We start from the raw sequence: 20640 nt of genomic DNA on the forward strand, positions 1-20640 counted from the left end.
TTTAAAACTTTTCAGTATGGACCCATACCTAAGTGCATAGTAGACCTATCCTCCATTCCATGTTAGGGAGAGTGATTGGTGGATGTTTTCCCAATGGCTTGTGATATTCAGTAGGAGGGAAGAAAGAGAAGGCTAAGGGAATCCACAAATCACAGCCCTACATGTTGTAAAGAAGGACAGTATCTATGGTCAATATTGTTCCAGTGGCAGGTTTGGGATCTCTGATGAGAACAGTATATATTATGCCAATAGAGTTTTCTGCCAGATGAAGGACTAGTATTTTAACTGGGCTATGTGGATGAACCTTTAATGTTTCAAAATGTTGTGAGCAGCCCAAGGATATGTAATTTAGGATTATGAAGCCTTAAAATCCTAAATTCCTTCAAACTCCTCTGGTTGTCTTCCAGATGTTTCAGCATCCAAAATCCCAGGATTCCAATCAATATGGTGGTTATGCTAAAGCGGGGGTCTTCAAACTTGGCCCTTTTATGACTTGTGGACTTCAACTCCCAGAATTCCTCAGCCAGTGTGCCTGGCTGAGGAATTCTGGGAGTTGAAGTCCACAAGTCATAAGAGGGCCAAGTTTGAAGACCCCTGCACTAAAGAGAAGTGCTGGGTGGGAAAAAGCTAACTGAAACAATCTGAGCTTTGAAAATACTCTTAGAAAGTAATGTGATAGTAAGATTAGGTGTCATATATAATTTGAGCAAACTGGAAGGAGGAGGAGGAGGAGGAGGAGAGAAACCCTATTACTGTACAGTATTAACTACTTTTCAAATAAAACCACCTGATTTGACATGACTCTGCATTAACCTATACCAAACTCAATTTGTATTTTCTCATGAATGAGTTCTGCAAGAATGCTGAAGCATTGAAGGAAAATATTCCAGGATTGGGGGGGGGGGGGGGAAGAGAGAGAGAAAATGTTCAAATCCCCCACCACTACAGCAGTGAAATCCCTTTGCTCGATATTACCCTGTCCAATGAAGAGAAATGTTCCACAGGCACATGGTTTGTACGTCTCAAAATAACTTGGGACCTGCAAAGTGACAAATGCTATTGCTTCAGTCGTGACAGGTTGTCCAGCTTCTTACGGCTATCTTCCCTCAAAACATAAAGTTAATTTTTATTTTTTGACCGATGAACTCCAAGTTATTTCAGTGCCAAAGAACCTGAAGAAGCACCATCACTTTGGTTACTTTAATCTCTTACTTAGGAATCATTGTCACTGTGCCAGAGTGCCAGGGTTGGATTTCAACATCTGGAGGAATTAGAAAAGGTAACCTATTTAATTTTCAAAAGTGGACGGTGTTTTGATGAAATGGCGCATGTGCCCAGAGGGTTGGTGGGATCCATAATATGTCAGATTGCTAATAATTGTAGATATATTACCCAGAGTCAAACCAGATTAAAATAGAAACAGAAGAATCTTCAGAATATGAAAAACGTGTTTCTTCGTATGTGTTGAAAGGAGTTGTTCCAAATTCTCCCCCCTCAAATTCCCATGTATGCATGTTTAGTTATTTTGAGCAGAATGCTGATTTATTGAAATGGCACAGATGTTAAATCTATTTCTCTGTCCATGATTTTTAACATAGTTGAAATTATTTTCCTCATCCCTAATTATGGACCCTCACAGACCATTTATCTTAATTCCACTAAATTCTAATTAATATGACTTCTTGTTTAAAATCTAATGTGTGCGAGTTTACATGAGAGCGAAATAGGGAGAGAGAGAGAGAGAGAGAGAGAGAGAGAGAGAGAGAGAGAGAGAGAGAGAGAGAGAGAGAGAGAGAGAGAGAGAGAGAGAGAGAGAATGTGTCATGTAAAATGATACGGCTGGCTATATTTAGTGTTTGGAGATCTGCTCTGTGGATTAATGTACACAACAGCTGCAGGAATAGTCTTGCTTGAAGAACATTGCTCTCTCAACCCTCACCCTCTCTCTTTCTCTCTCCGGAAAAAAAATTGTTTTTGACTGTCAGTGGCAAATGTCTGGCATGCAATTTTAAACAGGGAGCTGAACAGCATCATGAATTGAGAGAAGATCATTTAGGAACTTTATTAGATTAGGTTTCCAGATCTCTTACTGGACACTTAACATAAAAATTCTTTTATGTTAAGCTCTTATTTTTACATAAAAATTAGTGAAAAAATTAAAATCCTAGATTTGTAAAGCTGAGGAAATAAACAGTGTACTGTAGACTATGTAAAAGCCTTATACAAACTGAAGTAAAACTAGAGTATAGACCAAGAATGTCCAACTTAAAAACCTGTAGACTTCAACTTTCAGAGTTCCCCAGCCAGTTATGGTGTAGACTATGAATGTAACTCTCAACAAAAATGTTCATATCTGAAAAGTTCTAAACTGTGATTGCTAAATTGTTGAAGATGTATTTCTGAAACCATATTCTGACATGTCTTCATGCAAGAAGCACTGTACTTCAAGTAATTATTCAACATATCAAAGTGGTTAATGGTTCAATACTTCAGTAATCCAAAAATTAGTAGAAACAGAAGTCACCTTTTGCTTCAGTTTGGAGAACAACTGAAATTCTAGAAATCGTCTATTCCCAAATAATTATACTAAATCAGTAATACTTCTTTTAAAATTATTGTAAAGAACCTCGAAAAGGAATTTTCTATGCTCAGAATATATTCAAAACTGCAGCTGGGCTATCAAGGAAAGTCCAATATTTATTTCAATTACTCTAGCATTTTTGATATCTTCTCATTTTTAGCCAAGTCTTCTTTTTGATTTAAGAATGTCTTTATCAATACATAGACAGGAAGGCCACCAGACTTCCACTATATTAAATGTTGCTTGATATTGCTAGATTCTCTTTTCCACTACACAGATATTGGTGTAAATTGTGCCATTACATCTGTTCCACCATTAATCCTACCTGGTACGTGCTCCTGCCGGTACGTGCATGGTTACAACAGAACAGCATGTAGCACACAATTTAATAATGCAAAATATGAGACAGAAACTGCCCAGCACTGGATGTAGTAGATCCAACTGTGCAGAATTTCCTAAAGCTTCTAAGAAATGCAGCTGCAATGGAATGCCCCATGGCCTACATCTGAGGTCAGTGAGAAACTGATTTCAAACCCAAGAGTTGCAAGTTTTTTAGAATTGGTGGCGTTATTTGATCTGGATAATTTGGCTTTAGTTCCGTACCTGACTTCCAGGACAGATCTTTATAGGAGTATCCATAGGATATGGTTAGAAATGGTCGATGGCAGCATTGCACACTTTAAAAACAGGCAGAATTTTAATTGCACCATTGCAGCCTCCATCTTGAGTTTATTTTTTACTAAATCCGGTAGACATTCTTGTATATTTCGCAGCTCACTAACTCATTTTCTTTAATTTCTTGCAAATTAAAACATTTGCCTATCTATCACAACAAAGCCACTTTTTCCACACTTGTGATTTTAATATATGTCAGTGTCTTCTTATTCTAATGGCAAACCCAGACCCCCAATTTACTTGTTTTAAATGACAAGGCCAGCTTTACATATATTTCAATATACAGATCCATATCGTATCGTAGTCATTGATAGTAGGAATAATCAGTGCCCAATCTCCAAATAGAAACCAGTGAAGTCTGAAACTTAGCACTTTTACATGCATGCCAGCTGGAGAAAAGAGTAACACTCACCATGTGCAGAATGCTATTCTGTTATGTTCCTACGGTTAGCCATTATGGCTTTGGAGAATTGGACGCAGAACTTCATTCTTTTTCTCTTATTCTGCCTTCCAAAATGTAGGGCACATCCTCCCGTCCTTCCCCCCATGTTGTCCTCATCTCTTTCCTATGACAGAGTAAAGCATCTTAAAAACACCTTTAGTTGTTTCAGTTGTGATATTTTCTATCTCCTGATACAATTTCTGCCATAGCATCCTTTACTAATGGTGTAGTTGCTGAACTGGTCAGAGATGGAATCCATCCGGTTTGGCTTTAGGATAAAGAGGGTCCACTTGCTCAATAAGCATTTTGGCTTCAGCTGAAGGAGAGACAAGACACCTGCGTTCATTTGTCCACATAATGCAAGATCAGTCTAATCCAGACTGTTTCTCAAGCTTTACACAGGTTCAGGGTGCTTTTTTGAAGAAGCGCTGGACTTTTGTTTTAAAAACGTGACCAATCTTCTCTTGAGAATGTGCTAGTCCCAGGCTATGCAGAAGGTCAATTTAAAGTAGGAGAGGCAACTTCTGTCAGTTATGTCAGCCAATGAGTATATTAGATGCTTTCTAATGCTTCTGCCCACAAGGAGTTTTATGTAGCTACAGTTTTATTCCTTTGTTGGGGCAAGCAGCATTTTGCCCGTTCCAAGAACTACTTCCAGATGCCATCAGCCGCAGCCATTCACTGCCAGCTCCCTTGTAGCACTAGCTGAGGATGGACTTGCTCATTGTCAGTCATTCTCTCTCTTTTCGCCCCGTTCCTCTTCTGCTCCTCTCATTCCAGTGGGCACATCACAGGTTTAGAGCAGGGTGCAGAGTGAAATAGAATGGAGCCCTATGCCAGGGCTTTTCAACCTTTTCACCCATTCTACCACTTTTAGGATATGGCAACATCCGAGTACCACCAGTCGCCTAGCAAGGTGTCAAAAACTTGACCCCCCCCAAAAAAGGAAAAAAGTGATAAAGTACAGGTAGTCCTCGACTTACAACAGTTTGCTTAGTGACTGTTCGAAGTTACAATGGCACTGAAAAAAGTGCCCCCCAAGCCACAGCCGAGCAAGACACCTGCCTGCCCGCCTGGCAGTGCTCTTCCTCCTGTCCGAGGTTTTCATTGTTGTGAGCATTTCTGTTGAGGATTGGCAGTGGGGGTGGGGTGGGGGATGTTTGGTTTTTATTTCCCCCCCCTGTCTGCTGGGTGGTTGTAGCAGGTTTTGGTCACTTCACATGACCCTGGGACACTGTGACCGTCATAAATATGAATCAGTTGCCAAGCATCTGAATGTAAATCACAAGACCCTGAAGAAGCTGCAACATTCCAGCTGATCAGCGCTTCTTCTGGGCTCAGCAGAAGTGCCAGGATCAGTGCTGCTTTCCAGCTGATCGGCGCTTCTTCAGGGCTCAGCAGAAGCACCAGGATCAGTGCCGAGCTCCAGCTGGAGCCTGGTGCTGATCCTGGCGCTTCCACTGAGCCCTGACAGCCCTAAAGAAGCACCGATCAGCTGGAAAGCGGCACTGATCGTGGCGCTTCTGCTGAGCCCTGACAGCCCTGCAGCTCCAGCCATCTCTCGCTCAGGCTTGTGCGGTGCTGCCACCGGTTCAGCTCATTCCCCTCCCCCGCTACCACTTTTCTAGGATGGTCGCGTACCACCTGCCAGGTGCCAATGTACCACAGGTGGTACCTGTACCACTGGTTGAAAAGCCCTGCCCTATGCCACACTTCCTCCTGCTTTCCTCTTCATCCTTCTGTGCCCCTGAACTTTCAGCTCACCTTTTTGTCAACCCCAAGTTTTCCAGGATTTAGAAATAGCACAACTAACCAACCGCAGGCAGGAAGCACGCCTGTGACCTGTTAGTTGGACAAGTTGACAGGTGTCCAAACCCACCATTCTAAGGACCCCTCTGCACTCACCCATCCCTGCCCCACCCCACATTAGAATCATGGGTGTTTTCTAGACAGCAGGTGAGGATGGTAGGAGATAAAATGAAACTTAAGACTCCGCTGACTTCCATTAATATGCTTCATCTTAAAACTGAAAGGATGGCACCACTTACCAGCCTCACTGTTGGGGCAGAATAGGTCTTGGCCACCAGGATACAAAATGTTATGCTAACATTTATTTTATTTATTAAATTTACACACTGCTCATATCACTATCGAGAGAGACTCTGGTCAACAAACTTTTCTGCTGGACCAGAACTGGCAAATTGTGCTTCAACATGTCTGTCTGTGCTTATTCACCTCTGATCCTGTCCCAGTTGAGAACTTTCCTATTGTCTTAACTATAGCTCACAGCAGGGTATACATTAACTGTGAATTATCATATAACGAATCATTGAGGGACATTGGCATCTCATACGTAAATTATTTGCAGCTATTTTTAAAGAGAGGAATCATAATGTCCATTGTGCAGGCTGAAAAATACATGTGCCTTCTCATACTTACCTTTTTATTGTTGCTGTCGCAGTATCTTATTGTAACACCAGTAAGTTTTGTAACTTTCTTTTTAGAGATAGACACATTTCCAAATCTGTATAACAAATGGGTACTTTTTAAAATAAGAGCAATATAAGAGACCTTTTATAATTACATCCGTATTCTGAAAAATATTGAAACCTTATTTTGTCCTTAATCTAAGAGGGAAAATATCTGATAGCTTTAGAGCATCATCTAACAAACAATGCTTTTGAAATTGTTGAAAGATGTAATTAGTATATTTTACTCAGTTGATCCATATAAATAATAATGAAAGCACGTAGATAGAAAGGATTTAGACAAAAATTAAAGTGTTAGTATGCAATACTTTGATAGGGTGTGTTGAAAATACAAGTAAAATTGCAATTTTGTACTAATAACATTACTTCCCCTGTTTCATAAAAGGGAATATTAAGCCTGTCCTTAATACTAGGTCAGTGATTTTTTTAAATCACAGTATTGTTTAGAAATAAATAGGAAGTTGGTCAGAATTAAGAATAAAACATATCAAGCCAATGCAAACTATTTAGTGATTATATCTAAGAAAGAGGTTGACACCACATATCTAGGCAACTAAACTGGATTCCATGTCAAATTATTCTCAACATTCCAAAATCCATATTATAATAGCTTTACAAGTAGACCAGCACCTCTGTCACTAAGCAACACAATTGTCAAGTGAGATTTCACGTGGCTATGACAGACATACTACCTATCTTCTACTGCAGTCATTAAGCAGGATACCACATGACCACAACTTATGACTTTACTACTGGCTTCTGTATTGAATTTGCTTGTTGGAAGCTGGGTGTGAAACTTGCAAATGGTGGTCATGGGATTGTAAGATGTTTCAATCATTGTAAAAGCCTGTCAGTTGCAAAACACCTGAATGGTCACTAAACAGGGCAATAGTTAAGCAAGGACTACTTGTATTAGATCAACTACAGAATCTGCAGTTACATATAGTCCATTAATCAATAATGTGTGATCTAAAACTGTTACTGTGAAGATAAATTTTGCATTATCCTCCATTTTTCAAAATTGTGGTTCCATTTGTAAACAAAAAGAACAACTGTCGGGGAAAAGAAGAGGAAAAGAAACTAGGTTACTATATGTTTACATTAACAAGGTAGAAATACTTTGAGATAATGTTCAAAGTTAAATAAATTTGAAAATCATATGGCTTTATTTAAGAGCTGGAGATGTACCCTCAAACAGTAGGACCCGATTTTAAGGCAATACATGCCAAACATGCTTCATTTTGTATTCTCAAAAACAAGTACACAGGACAGGTAGCCATATCTAGAAATTCAAAATATGGCTACCTAGGTTTTTCCACCTATCCAGCTTTAAGCAGAGATTTGAATGGAGAAATTACCTGTTATAATTTCTGTTATTTTTGTCAAAAAATAACAAAAGATCAGGTCCATATATGAAGGTACAATTAAATTGATTCATTGCTACTCATGTCTATGCACAGGAATCATCTCAACTAATGATTACAACTTGCTAAGAGTTAAATAAGGATCCACAGAATTCAAGAGGGGTGGGACTTAGTCTACTTGTGTCTAGGTAGAGATTCTACGTTGATCCCTCCTTTAACTCCTCCACCAAGGTTCTGTCACTCCTTCCCCTACAATTTTAGGATATTCTTTAACCAGCGTTTAATAAACTGGAATTATAACTCCCAAAATTCCTAGCTAAAATGGGCAGCATATCTTGAAGACCTCATGCTGGGAAAGATGAATAAGCATTTAATAAAAACAAAGCATTTGTAATCTTTAAAGTTCAGTTTGGGCTTTTTTTCCCCTTTTTGTTATAGTAAGACTGTGCTGGTTAATGACTGCAATAATTTATATTAGAAATTATTTAAACATTTTTAAAAGGATTATATAAAATTTACTTATTTATTCAATTATTTATGTAACCTGTCCCTCTGTGAAGACTCTGGCAAGTGCAAAACAAAGCAATTATATTAAAGGCAACATAGTAAAACTGATCTATTCACCCAAACTGAGCACCCATAATAATTAAGTAGTCTTAAAAGCACAGTTGAATACAGTTATTTGTAGAATACTAGAATGGAAGGTTCTGGAAAACCTTCAGGGGAAATCCACCCTATGCACTTCTCATACACTTATGGAACACACTTGAGGTTGTGCAACACAGTTTAGATTAAGGGTGCGAAACCCGCAACATCACGTGATGTGTCACGACATATCACAACTTTTTTGCCATTGCCGGCAATGGGGTGGGCGCGGTTTCGCTCTGATACATCCGGCCCGTGGGCCGACAGTTTGATACCCCTGCTTTAGATGTTTGTGCTTGAACAACAGATTCAGTCATGGCAATTTATTGGAATGTTGTGTAATCTACTGAAAGCTAAGAATATTTGATTGATGGGAGAGAGTTAAGGAGAGCTCTTTCTTTTATAGTAAAAAATTGAATGGCTTAACTTGCATGTTTGTTCCTCGTCCTTTATTTTTTAAAAAATGTAATTGGTTAAGAATTGCATAAAATATTAGCATTCAATTATTAATTGTTCTAGGCAGAGCTTGGGGTATACTCTGAAAATCAACCGGATGCTGTATCTTGAAACATCCGAGTGCAAGTAGAATGTTGACTAAAGAGTCAACAAAATGTTGACTAAAATCAAATGTATACCGTTAGAAAAGGATTAATGCCTGGACTATAATTCTGGGTAAAGAGATTTAGGGGTTCTAATTGGTCACAAATGAGCCAGAAATGTTTTGGTATCAGTGAGAGACTTGGTTTGGAATGATTAGCAAATACATCACAAGTACAAGGTGATACCAGCTAATAATCCCGTACTTTGAAAGGACAGTGTTGCTCATTCCACTGCTAACTTGAGCCAGAGAATTTATATGGAAGCCCATCTCACTAAAATCCTTTAAATAAAAGCATGGCTTCAAAGAAAACCCTGTAACCTTTCCACCTAGCATCCTCCACATGGCTTTGATTGTGGACTCATTATTCCACTATGAGAGATTTATAGCCCATCTACAACTGAAGATCATTGGCTTGGCAAAGGCAGGCAGAAGAATATTCCCCAGCAATTCTCAGTAAATTCTTCCACTCTTGTGAGGTATTGGCAAATTTGTGAGAGCACAGTCCCTGTGCCTACCTTGCTGGGCTTCCAGCTGTTATGGCTGGCCTAGAACTACAGTAAAAGAAAACATAGCATAGGCCAAAATTTATTCTGAGATATTGGCTTGTCTCTCCTACCTAAAAATACTTCCAATTAAAAAAACTTTTATTTAGTCACTTAGTTATTAAAATGTATTCAGCCCATCTCCCCTACAAGGTGACTCTTTAAATTATAAACCTATCATTGCAAATTTTAACAGATTCTCAATGAGTGTAAGTCAGTTAAGAAGATAACATCCTTGTGGTATCATCCCAACAAATGGATTAGCTGGTTCTTGTGGATTTTCTAGTTCAAATTTCTCCTCATAGTTTGGCATAGTTGCCATATAGATACTTCTATGAAACCCACAAGTGAACATAATTAAAATAGCTTTCTACTTGTGGGCAATCTCAGACTCCTCCTTTTGTCTAGAAATGATTGATTATGCACCATCAAGTTATTTTCAACTCCAAGCTACCACTTTGATAGATTTCCTCCATGACAGTCTTTCTTTGACCTTGTCTTCCAGGTCTTCCAATGGAGCATTCGTTGCCACTGTAACTGGGTCCATCCACCTTGTTGCGGGTCTTTATTTCTTTCCTTTTCTTTTTCCTAGCATTAGAGTCTTTTCCAGAGAGCTGGGTCTTCACATAAGAGTTAGTATTAGGAATCTTCCTAAGACTGCACCTTTGTTACCCTGCACTGATTCTGGTGTTTCAATATAGCCTCCATGCCACAACCAAGAAAGAGATCAAATATGTTACATTTTATTGTCTGATTGCTAACCAATTTTTTTAAATTAAAGACACAACCAAATATTACTTTCAGCATCATTTGATAATAGCAAAGAAATATCTGATAATGTGTTAAATGATGTCCCTGAATGGTCCCTATGAAACTCTTAGATTCAGTTAGATTAATCAAAATGCAGACACTTCTTTTAACATACACAAAAATAATGTATAATTTTCTATTAAAGGAATGTATAACATGAAACCACTCCAGACTCTGGATATGCTCTGGATATGTAGTGAAACGAATAGCTAAAACATCATCCTATATAGCAGAAGTCTTCAAACCTGGCTCTTTTATGACTTGTGGACTTCAACTCCCAGAATTCCTCAGCCAGGAGTTGAAGTCCACAAGTCATAAAAGGGCCTGGTTTGAAGACCCCTGCTATAGAGGATCATAAAAAGTCAAGCTGACACAACTACCTAATCAAAGCCCTGCCCACATGAAATGCCACTTTGAGTTTTTTGACCATCTCCAGCGATCAATCCTGCTGTATTCATTCTTAACTTTCACTGCACTGTGTGTTTAAATGCTGGTGAAAGATTCATTTCCAATCCCAAGGGCTAGCACAGGTAATAATATGTCTTAGAAACTCCAAATTGAGAGAAATACAAAGAATCCTTGGTAGAGAATTACAAACAGAATAAAATAAACTCTCATCAAAGGTGCAATTGGACTATAGTAACGCATACTTCAAAGCATGGTGTCTAGATCAACTTACAAACAATAAATGTTGACAGTCACCTTCTTTTGTAAAATTGTATAAAATTCCATAGACAGAAAGACTCTGTTCTTGTAATGTTGCAACTAGTCCTCAACTTACAATCATTTGTTTAGCAACTGTTCAAAGCTATGGAAGCACTGAAAAATGTGACCAACAGCCAGTCCTCACTCTTAAAACCATCGTAGCATCCCCATGGTCACGTGATCAAAATGTGGTCACTTGGCAACCAGCACATATTTACAGTGGTTGCAGCATCCCAGGGTCATGTGATCATTTGGAACTTTGCCAGTCAACAAAGTCATTGGTGGAAGCCAGATTTGCTTAACCACTATATGATTCACTTAACACAGGGGTCTTCAGACTTGGCCCTTTTATGACTTGTGGCTGAGGACGCCCGGCTGAGGAATTCTGGGAGTTGAAGTCCACAAGTCATAAAAGGGCCAAGTTTGAAGACCCTGACTTAACAGCTGCAGTGATTTGCTTAACTCTGGCAAATAAGGTTGTAAAATTGGGCACAAATCACTTAACAATCACCTTGCTTAGCAAATGAAATTCTGGTCACAATTGTGTTTGTAAGTCAAGATTACCTGTAGTAACATTGAAAAGTGAACTCACGTTCTGCAGCACCGTAACCTCTATCAAAATATATTGTATGTAAAGAGCTATTAAAGCCTCTTCTAACCTCACTTTCATTTTTAGTTCAATTTTTATTAGCACATAAAGACCACAAGGTGACTCTTGCCATTGCAAATGTTGTTTTTGCAGCTTGAATATTGCTGATAGCAAAATACGGCAAGCATGGCTGCACATTTTTTTTATCCTGTATGCCTGATTTTATAACTCTGTTATGTAGGTTTTATTTAATAAGTCTTGTTTAGCCTGGATCACTGATCTGTAATCAATTGCTTGATTTGGTTTGAACTCTAATCATTAAAATAGAGCACATCTTCACCTCTATTAGGTGAATCCTAACTTTTATTGTTTGCTCTTTTAACAAATATTAGGTCAGCTGTGCTTGGTGTCATTTGTGAAAATTTTGCCCATTGTACTTGTGACCTTTTTTCCCACTTTCCTAGCTTAGCAGATGTGGCACCTAGCCAATGACCTGGGCTAGGTTTGCAAGCTAAGAAAGCAGAGACAAGTTACAGGGAGTTGCAGGATTGGAACATAGACTGAGAAATTGAAAAACGTGCCCCTGAAAAAGAGGCCATCACCATGCATGATGGCGTCCATGCCTTCATTTCAAGCTTCACCTGAGGGAATCTCCTTGTCTTCTTGTATCCCATGTAGCCAAACCGTTTCTAGCTTTCCATAGAAATAACTGGCCTCATCACCTCAGGCCAAAGATGTCTAGTAAATAAGGACAAGTTCTGATAATGATGGACATGATTTTGCTTGAAGAAATGGCAGAATGCTTTAGGAAAATTTCCAGACTTCGGCTGAAAATTGGCAGTGATACCTTAATGGTGGTCTTTTGAGAAACATCAAGGAGTAGCAGCAGGAAAAGGGTCAAAAAAGGCAAGATATGGTTACCATTGTGTGACCAAAGCCCTGTCCTTTTTTTACATGTGTTTCCAAACATGTATGGCCACTATTTTGCCTTTTTTTTCACCCCCTCCCCACAGATACCCTTGAAAGTATCGTAGTCTCTGTTCTGTGTACATTAGGACCTTTGGGCACGTATTTGGCCATGCTACATCAATTTCACCAAAGAATATGTTTGTGAAAAATAAACTTTTCTAAAAATGCAGAAAATTAACTATTTAAGACAAATAGTTATAAATAATAGTTACATCTCCAGTTGCAAATTATGGCAAAAATTCCAGTCACGCCTGATCCCAACACTGTCTTAAACAGAGGTATATCTGTTTGCTTGCCCCACATCAGTAACTAATTTAACTGACTTCTGTGACTAAGTTAAGCAGTGTCCTTAAATGTCAATGCTAAGTGTAGAGTCATTCACTGTTCACCCTAAGATTAGATACGATGAAGAGGTCACCAGGAACAGCCTGTGTTGATGAGTAGGAGTGAACTGAGCTGTGTGTGCTTTACAGTCTCTCCAGGATCCATTAAGTAGCATAAGATATTATCTCATCTCAGTTCTGGAAATAAGACTTGGTGCTAAAATGGTGTGTTGCTCCCCTAGAGAGCAAAATACCTTCATCCAATCGTGCAGATCCACTGGACCATATTTATTCAAAATCAGGCCTTCCTAACATTTTCTACATCAACTTCTATATTAAATATATACAACTTTGAGATACGGTGAGAGCCAAAAATATACTGAAAAATGAACTACTCACATAGGAATCATTGGAAGAGATGGTAGGGCAAATAAAGAACATTCTAATGTTCAGGGATTTCAGATCTTCTTATAAAAACAGGGATGATCAATCAATCAATTCCTGGATAATTTTGCTAGAATTTCTCATTCCCATCAAGCTGTTATCAAGGCGTGGCAAAATACTGAATTCCAGCTACATTTTTTTTATTATGAGCATCTGTTTATATAAAGATATTTGTGTGCCATATATGCATTCAAGTATGAACACTTGCTGCTAGCAATGGTCATATGGTTAGTGCAGAATCTTAATTTGGGAGGGCATAATAGTATCATTATACATATAGTAAATCAAGCCCAGCTCTCAGATTAAAAGAATCTCAGATGTAGGGCAAATAAATGCCTCTTTCTGAGGTATAGCAACTCCAAGCAGACAATACCGGACTAGATGGATGAAGGATGAATCTGGATAAGGTAAATGAATGAGTAAATGGGACAAATTCTAATAGAGAATGGTTAAGAATACCACTTTGTGCAGCAAAATTTACTTTAAGTCTTTAAAGAGAGTACTTCTGAATAATAGAGATACTAGCAATATCAAATCATAATTAAATCTGGAGCAAAAGAGGAAATATATATCTGTTGAGCAATTCCAGTAGAACAGTTTTCCTCAGCCTGATATCTTCAGATTGTTGGATATAACTTAATTATCCCTGGGGTGTGTGTGTGTACACATCTGGAAAGTTCTAGATTGGGGAAGTCAACAGTAAAAACACCTCCGTCCGTTTCTTTAATTCAGTATTAGAAAAATATGTATTTTATGAGGTTATGGTCCTATTTGTACTCTTTGTTAACAGCATGCAAGACAATACTTCTGAATCTTCAACTTCAATAACTCAACTTCTGAGAGAGAGCTATTTAGCTGAAAACAGCCATCAAGGTAATAGTGAAAGGAGTAAATCAGACTCTTCTCTGCATTCTGGATGTACCTCCAGGGCTTCTGATGAGGCAACTGGCCAGGATGAACTTCCAGATCTTTCTGCCTTTTTGAGCCAAGAAGAGCTAGATGAGAGTGTGAACTTGGCCAGGCAAGCTATCAATCAAGAGCCACCTGAGAACAGCCAAGAAGAAGAACAGCAGATCCACGTGTTTTTACCCTCCGAGTTGAAAAACTCTGAAAATATTATTTCAAACAAGCAGCAGTGCCAAACTACAGCTTCACCAACATCAGGCAATCATCCAAAGAAACAGCCATTCGGGTCAGAGACAGAATCAAAGAAAGAGTTGCTCAACAAGGCTGCCGATTTTATTGAGGAGCTTTCTTCTCTTTTCAAAGCACACAACTCAAAAAGGATCCGGCCCAGGACGTGCAAAAACTACAGGAGCAAACTTGAGTCTAAGCACAAGGCCAACCAAGATTTTAGTTCTGATTTCACCAGTGTATCTGAAAACAGGGAAAGGCCTTGTGTTCCAATATCTCAAGAATCAGATCAAATTCAGCCTTCGCTGGAAAACCCACCTTATCCTCAACAGACAGATGTGGAAGCGGTCCATACATTAGAAAATCCAGAATTAACCACAGAGACATCAGCTGCACCTTTTTATTCTGAGGAGCCAATAGGTCAACCACCCCATTTTACTCAAAAACTGAAAAGCAGGGAGGTCTCTGAGGGAACCAAAGTGCAGTTGGACTGCGTTGTAGTAGGAATACCAACACCTGAAATCAGGTAAACATGTTCCTATTTTATTTATGTACTGAAAATAAGTCTTCATGGAGTGGATGACTGTAGTTAAGTACCCTCAACATTTGGTCAGTTCTTTACCAGGACCCCACCATTTCTCATAAGCAATTCTGTTTCAAAATTTACTCCTCTGGGGATTATTAGAAAGGAAGAGTTACTTAGGAACTACATCTCCACTAGTGCTGTCTCCACATTTTGCAAACTTTCAGCAAAACACTTTCATGCACCTTTGTTTTTAAGGAGATGGTGGGCAGATCCCAGACTCACGTGACTTATATTTCCCCAACATTCTGAGATCATTCTGTGAAAATTCAGTGGCAAAATGGCTCTTTTTCAGCCTTGTTGTGTTCTTTTTCAACAAAAACAGTGGAAAGGAGAGTAGAAGGCAAATATTAAGCCCTCTAGGTCCCCTGAATCTGAAATTATACAGCACAAATTCACCCATTTTGCATCCAAATTTTCTTGGCATATGTAACCCTCTTTGAAATCATTTGGCGTGTTTACATTGGAAATGGAAACAGTTTGCCTTACAACAACTTCCCTTTCTCCATTCCAATTTTAAAAACCTTCCAGTAAAAGGGAAAATGTTTGAAAATGTTCTCCCATCCTTCCAGGGGCATCCATAAGACAGTTTAAAGAAATCAAGATGTCCATTGTGACTACCGTACTTAACCATCTCCCCCTTTGTTGGTCATTGCAGATGCAATACATGTACAGGGGAATGGGGCTTTAACTGTGTAGCTGCTGTCCTTTTTTTGATACACACACACATATACACTCCTACCCCTACACCCAAACACAGTGGATGCCCATGAAATCTCCACCCCAAATAGATGCATCTTGTCCATGTCACTGCTGATCACCTCTTTGCTATCATCTTTGGGCCCAATCTGCAAAAGGCTCAGATCAGCTTAATGATGTATCCCAATCACAAATTGTTGTTTATTATTTACAATTCTCCCATTTTTTATGCCATTGCTCCTTCTACTTTTATTTTAAGAGGGAAAAGCCAGGTTTATGGTTTTTAGTAAAGCACTGGGAACACTGCAATTCTTGGAAAGAAATCCTGTGACATTACACTGACATCATAATAAGGTTTCTCCATCTCAGTTGCATGAATAATATTCCCCTGAAGCATTTTTACTAGATATTTATGGAAGGGCTTTCACAAATGCAATATTACTACTCCATAACTGGTCACACTGAAATCAGTTTAGTAGCTCATACATTTTCCCCATTGGTTGGAAGTGAGCCAGACTGTACTTGTCACTTCTAGTTACACATGGTTCCATTTTTTCCAAGCTGCTTAATTTACAATTTATTGTAGTTCTGCAACTGAAATTATCCTGTGTCAAGAGATATCAGTCATTTCTCACCTACTCAATAATTATGAGATGGAAAATCTGATCCTGTCGGAATTTGAATTTTCACAAATTAAATTCTCAAAAAAATCAATTACACTATAAACCCTCAAAGATTTTCCTTCTGTGTATCTGCAACATGCACCCAGTTGCTAAAATTTAATATACCCTATTAATTATGTCCATTTTACCCTGCAAATTTAATAAAAAAATTAATCCTCTTTTGATGCCTCATCAAACAAGTTGATGGAGTGACATTCTAGGGAAAAAATGACTGTGGTGTTTGACAACAGATATGTTCTGTGGAGTAAAACAATGGATGATAGAACTTCTGTCTCAAAAATGGACAATATAGGTATTTGGCTAAATTAAATGATTTTCTAAAAACTATGCTTCTTTTCTGTGGCAAGACTGTATTCTTACAATGTGTAATGTAATTAGAAACCAAAAAATGATTTCTAGCTAAACATTAAATATTATATACTTCAGATATTGGCACTCTTAGTCATTGCATCCTCTTATTGATCTGGCATGCTGTGAAAGGTGCATACTCAGTGGGGAAAGAGTTTGAAATCTTTGCATTGTATATACATCATCCCAGTTCTAACACTTGTGATACAATGCCATGTTTGAGAACAACTTCTTAACATGTTGGATAGTTGCCATAGTCTTTCCCAACATGGCACTTTCCAGATGTTTTGATTCACAAATAGCAGTATTGGTTGAGAATTCTGGTAAAATTAGCATTCCATCTGGAAGATAACAGATTGTGGGCAATGCTATAATAAAGTATGTGAACCAAACATTTGATTATGTATAAATCAAATTTATTGATGGAACCTATTATTAGCAGAGTTGTTAGATGCCACAAACATTTTTCTGTTAACCACAAATTACCCCAGGTACCTAATCACATTGATTTAATTATTTTCCCAGTCTGCACACTGCATCAGTAAGATAAAAGACTAACAGAAACTTTAGCTGCATTTACTCAAGGGAGGATACACAGATTAATGCACCCTGTCAAAGTGGCACATTATCATCTCTGATTCATTACTTATATGACTATGGGGATTTTGTTTCATGTGAGAAATGTTTGTGTATACATCAAAAATAAGTACAGCATTCTGATCGTAGCAAGTTTCCCACTTCTTGTCAATGGTGCTAATTATGAATGAGCAAAAAACTTGCCTACTGCAGATAAGAATATGGGACAGAGATCCAGGATCCTCTCACTGAGAAAGTCCCCCCCCCCCCAAAAAAAATGGGGAAAAGGAATTAACAAAAGAATAAAACTTTTTACAGGTGGACATCAAAACTCTATATTTTTCTATGTTGTTACAGTTGCAGCGCTTTGATCATAGAGTTTTGTTTGTTTTATTTGAATTTGTAAGCCATCCATTTCCAATGGATTTGGGGCACTATCTTGATTTTTTGACTCCCCCTGAAGACCTTTCCAATCTTTTCTGTGTGGTTTAAAAAAAACCAACAAAAAACATGGTTGCCAGCTAATGAGGGAGGAAGAAATGAAGAGGGAGAAAGAAGAGAAAGAAGGAAGAGACCAAGACCATGTCCATTAATCTATTTAAACAAATACTCACCCCCTCGGACGGTGATGGGATTCAAATATGTGAACAACAGGTTCTCTGTTTGGATGCCGCTTCCAGAAGTCCATTCGGGGCCTGGGCAACAAAAAATTAGCTACCGGTTCTGCCGAAGTGGTGTGAATCGGCTGAATCCCACCACTGCCCTCGGATCAGTATGCCAGAGGAAGGAAGGAAGGAAGGAAGGAAGGAAGGAAGGAAGGAAGGAAGGAAGGAAGGAAGGAAGGAAGGAAGGAAGGGGCAACTCATTTCTTTTGTTTCCCTGCCTACTGTTTATAGGAAACAGGAAAAAATGGATGAAGATGAGAAAGCTTAAAATACCATTTTTCTGGGTCTCTCCTAATCCTAACACTACACTTTATGCTACTCTGCCAATCTGCAAGATATATTTTTAAATATATTAAATAGTTGGGTAAATAGATTTTGTTGTGCAGGGATATAGACTGAAATCTATTCTAATAAAGAGGTCCCATTTTTCTCATTAAAATCTATAGTTTATGGATTTATTCTTAAATATGCATATGGCTGTCCTACAGTTTTTATCTATCTGTATTATGGGAAGGGAGGTAAAATTGCTATTGTCTTTAACTTATTAAATTTATTTTTTCTGAAATTATCTTAGACACCCTTAAGCGAACAGAGGTGGTAAAGAGGGAAATCAACTAATGTTTTAAAAGCAGACAATATATGGGTATTTGTTTTATCAGTTACATAATTGAAACTTCCAGTGTGTTATGCAGAATAGAATAGAATAGAATAGAATAGAATAGAATAGAATAGAATAGAATAGAATAGAATAGAATAGAATAGAGCTGGAAGGGACCTTGGAGGTCTTCTAGTCCAGCCCCCTGCTCGAGAGGAGAACCTAAACCATCTCAGACAGGTGACTGTCTAACCTCTTTTTAAAAATCTCCAGTAATGGAGCACCCACGATTTCTGGAGGCAAGCTGTTCCACTGGTTGATTGTCCTCACTGTTAGGAAGTTTCTCCTTAATTCCAGGTTGCTTCTTTCTTTCATCAATTTCCAACCATTGTTTCTCGTCCTTCCCTCTAGTGCTCTGGTGAACAACCTGACCCCCTCTGCCTTGTGGCAGCCCCTCAGATACTGGCTCGCTGCTATCATGTCTCCCCTATTTCTTCTTTTCTTTAGACTAGCCAAACCCAAGTTCCACAGCCATTCTTCGTATATTTTAACCTGATCATCTTAGTTGCTCTTCTCTGATTTTTTTTCCAAACTCTCAACATCTTTTTTGTGGTATGGTGATCAAAATAGATGCTTGATATTTCCTTGCATAAGTGCATCCAAGTGAACACACTTTTTCCTTGTTTCATTATCCGCGTGAACCACATACAAACCTGAAGATGGGAGAGCCATGTGAATTTCCCCTTAATTTTACTCGGAGCCATTGGCATTCCCCCAGTTCACTTACAATAGAAGTTGATGCACATCCCAGAGCACAAAAGAATATAGAAATTGGCTTACTTGGTCAAGGACTCCTCTTGTAAAGTATCTTGGTTCCAGAAGGGATTTAGCCAGATACTTGCAGCATGCCCACAATCAGTGCAGGGAGTGAAAAGTACCTTTATTGTCTTTTCAGCAACTTATATTTTCTGTCATACGGTACTGCTTCTGAATATAAAAGTCCCACCGGAGTTGAATAACTGTTGATAAATTGTCCACCATTGTTTTAGCCTTAAAGATGGAACTTAGAGCCTTCCTTATGTTCCAGCCTGCACTTTTCTTGATTAGCTAAAGTGGCCGATAACAATAGGAATTGTAGTTAAAAATATCTACATGGCATTGTAATGTTTGCATATGGTCCAAGAGTTATTAACTTCTCTGAGCTTATTTTGGTTTGGACAAAACTCAGCAGCACTTTTTTGTGCGGCTGCTGATAAAAACAGGATCGCCAACATGATCGCCAACGTCCGATAACGAATATGGCACAAGAAGAAGAAGAGCTTATTTTCTGATATGAACCCTTCTTTGGAAAAAAAACAAATTTCTAAATTATTCAGAGCAATAAACAATAGTATATCAACAAGATATGAGCAACACAGGCAAAACAATAAAAAAAATCCTAAGACCAAAAGATCCCAACCTCTCATAAAGTTTAGGTAGATTTCCCAGAAATCAGGGATTTTTGTTTCTTTGTTTTATTTAGAAGTCAGTATTTTTAATCTGTTAAGGATATAATAAATGCCTAAATTACATTAGGTCATAACTTTTTTGTGTCGTTCGTAAAAATCATGAAACTAAAAAACATGGTTAATATGCCATAAAGGTGAGATTCACAGATCACAATAATCTAAAAGCAAATGTGTTTTTCTATGTTTTCACACCTGAGGGTAAAAGGGCAGCTGCCCCACCACAATGACTGTTAACAAGTCATTCTTGACCCACACATGTATGACCATTTAGATTTAATACAAACAGAAGTCAAATATCTCCACTCCCATAGAGCCAGTGATGGAACAGGTGTGCCACTATTTGTTCAACTTCTTAAACACGCAAATAAATCTCAGTTTAAGACAATTGGAAATAACGTTTGCAGGTTATATCATCTGCTTTTAGCATTTATCGGCTGTTTTATCTTGAAGTGGACAGTTAATGGAGGAATGCACAATTAAACTCAAAAGATTAATAATTTTAGTACCATCTAGATGTGCAGCAGAGGAATCAAAATCAGTGTCAAATTGGAAAAAATGTTTTCCCTCATTTTTAAACCACAGTGTGGATAGAGTTTTTAAAAACTGCATGGATGAATTATCCACCTAGATTTATGCAGAAGGTATCTCAACTGTCAGATTATTTTTATCA

At 38.3% G+C, this 20640-nt stretch overlaps 1 protein-coding gene across 1 annotated transcript in view; it reads left to right on the forward strand.

Annotated features, from left to right (window-relative positions):
• The first annotated feature begins 1259 nt into the window (after window positions 1–1259).
• Window positions 1260–20640, forward strand: part of MYPN (myopalladin) — a 66005-nt gene continuing 46624 nt past the window's right edge. Inside the window, exons 1-2 of the mRNA XM_029284266.1 lie at window positions 1260–1279; window positions 13970–14839. Of these exons, the coding sequence (XP_029140099.1) occupies window positions 13971–14839 (869 nt within the window). The 5' untranslated portion in view covers window positions 1260–1279; window position 13970. The remainder of the gene's footprint in view (window positions 1280–13969; window positions 14840–20640) is intronic.

The sequence above is a fragment of the Protobothrops mucrosquamatus genome, unplaced genomic scaffold, assembly GCF_001527695.2.
Source record: "Protobothrops mucrosquamatus isolate PMUCROS unplaced genomic scaffold, P.Mucros_1.0 scaffold479, whole genome shotgun sequence".
NCBI classification, from domain to species: domain Eukaryota; kingdom Metazoa; phylum Chordata; class Lepidosauria; order Squamata; family Viperidae; genus Protobothrops; species Protobothrops mucrosquamatus.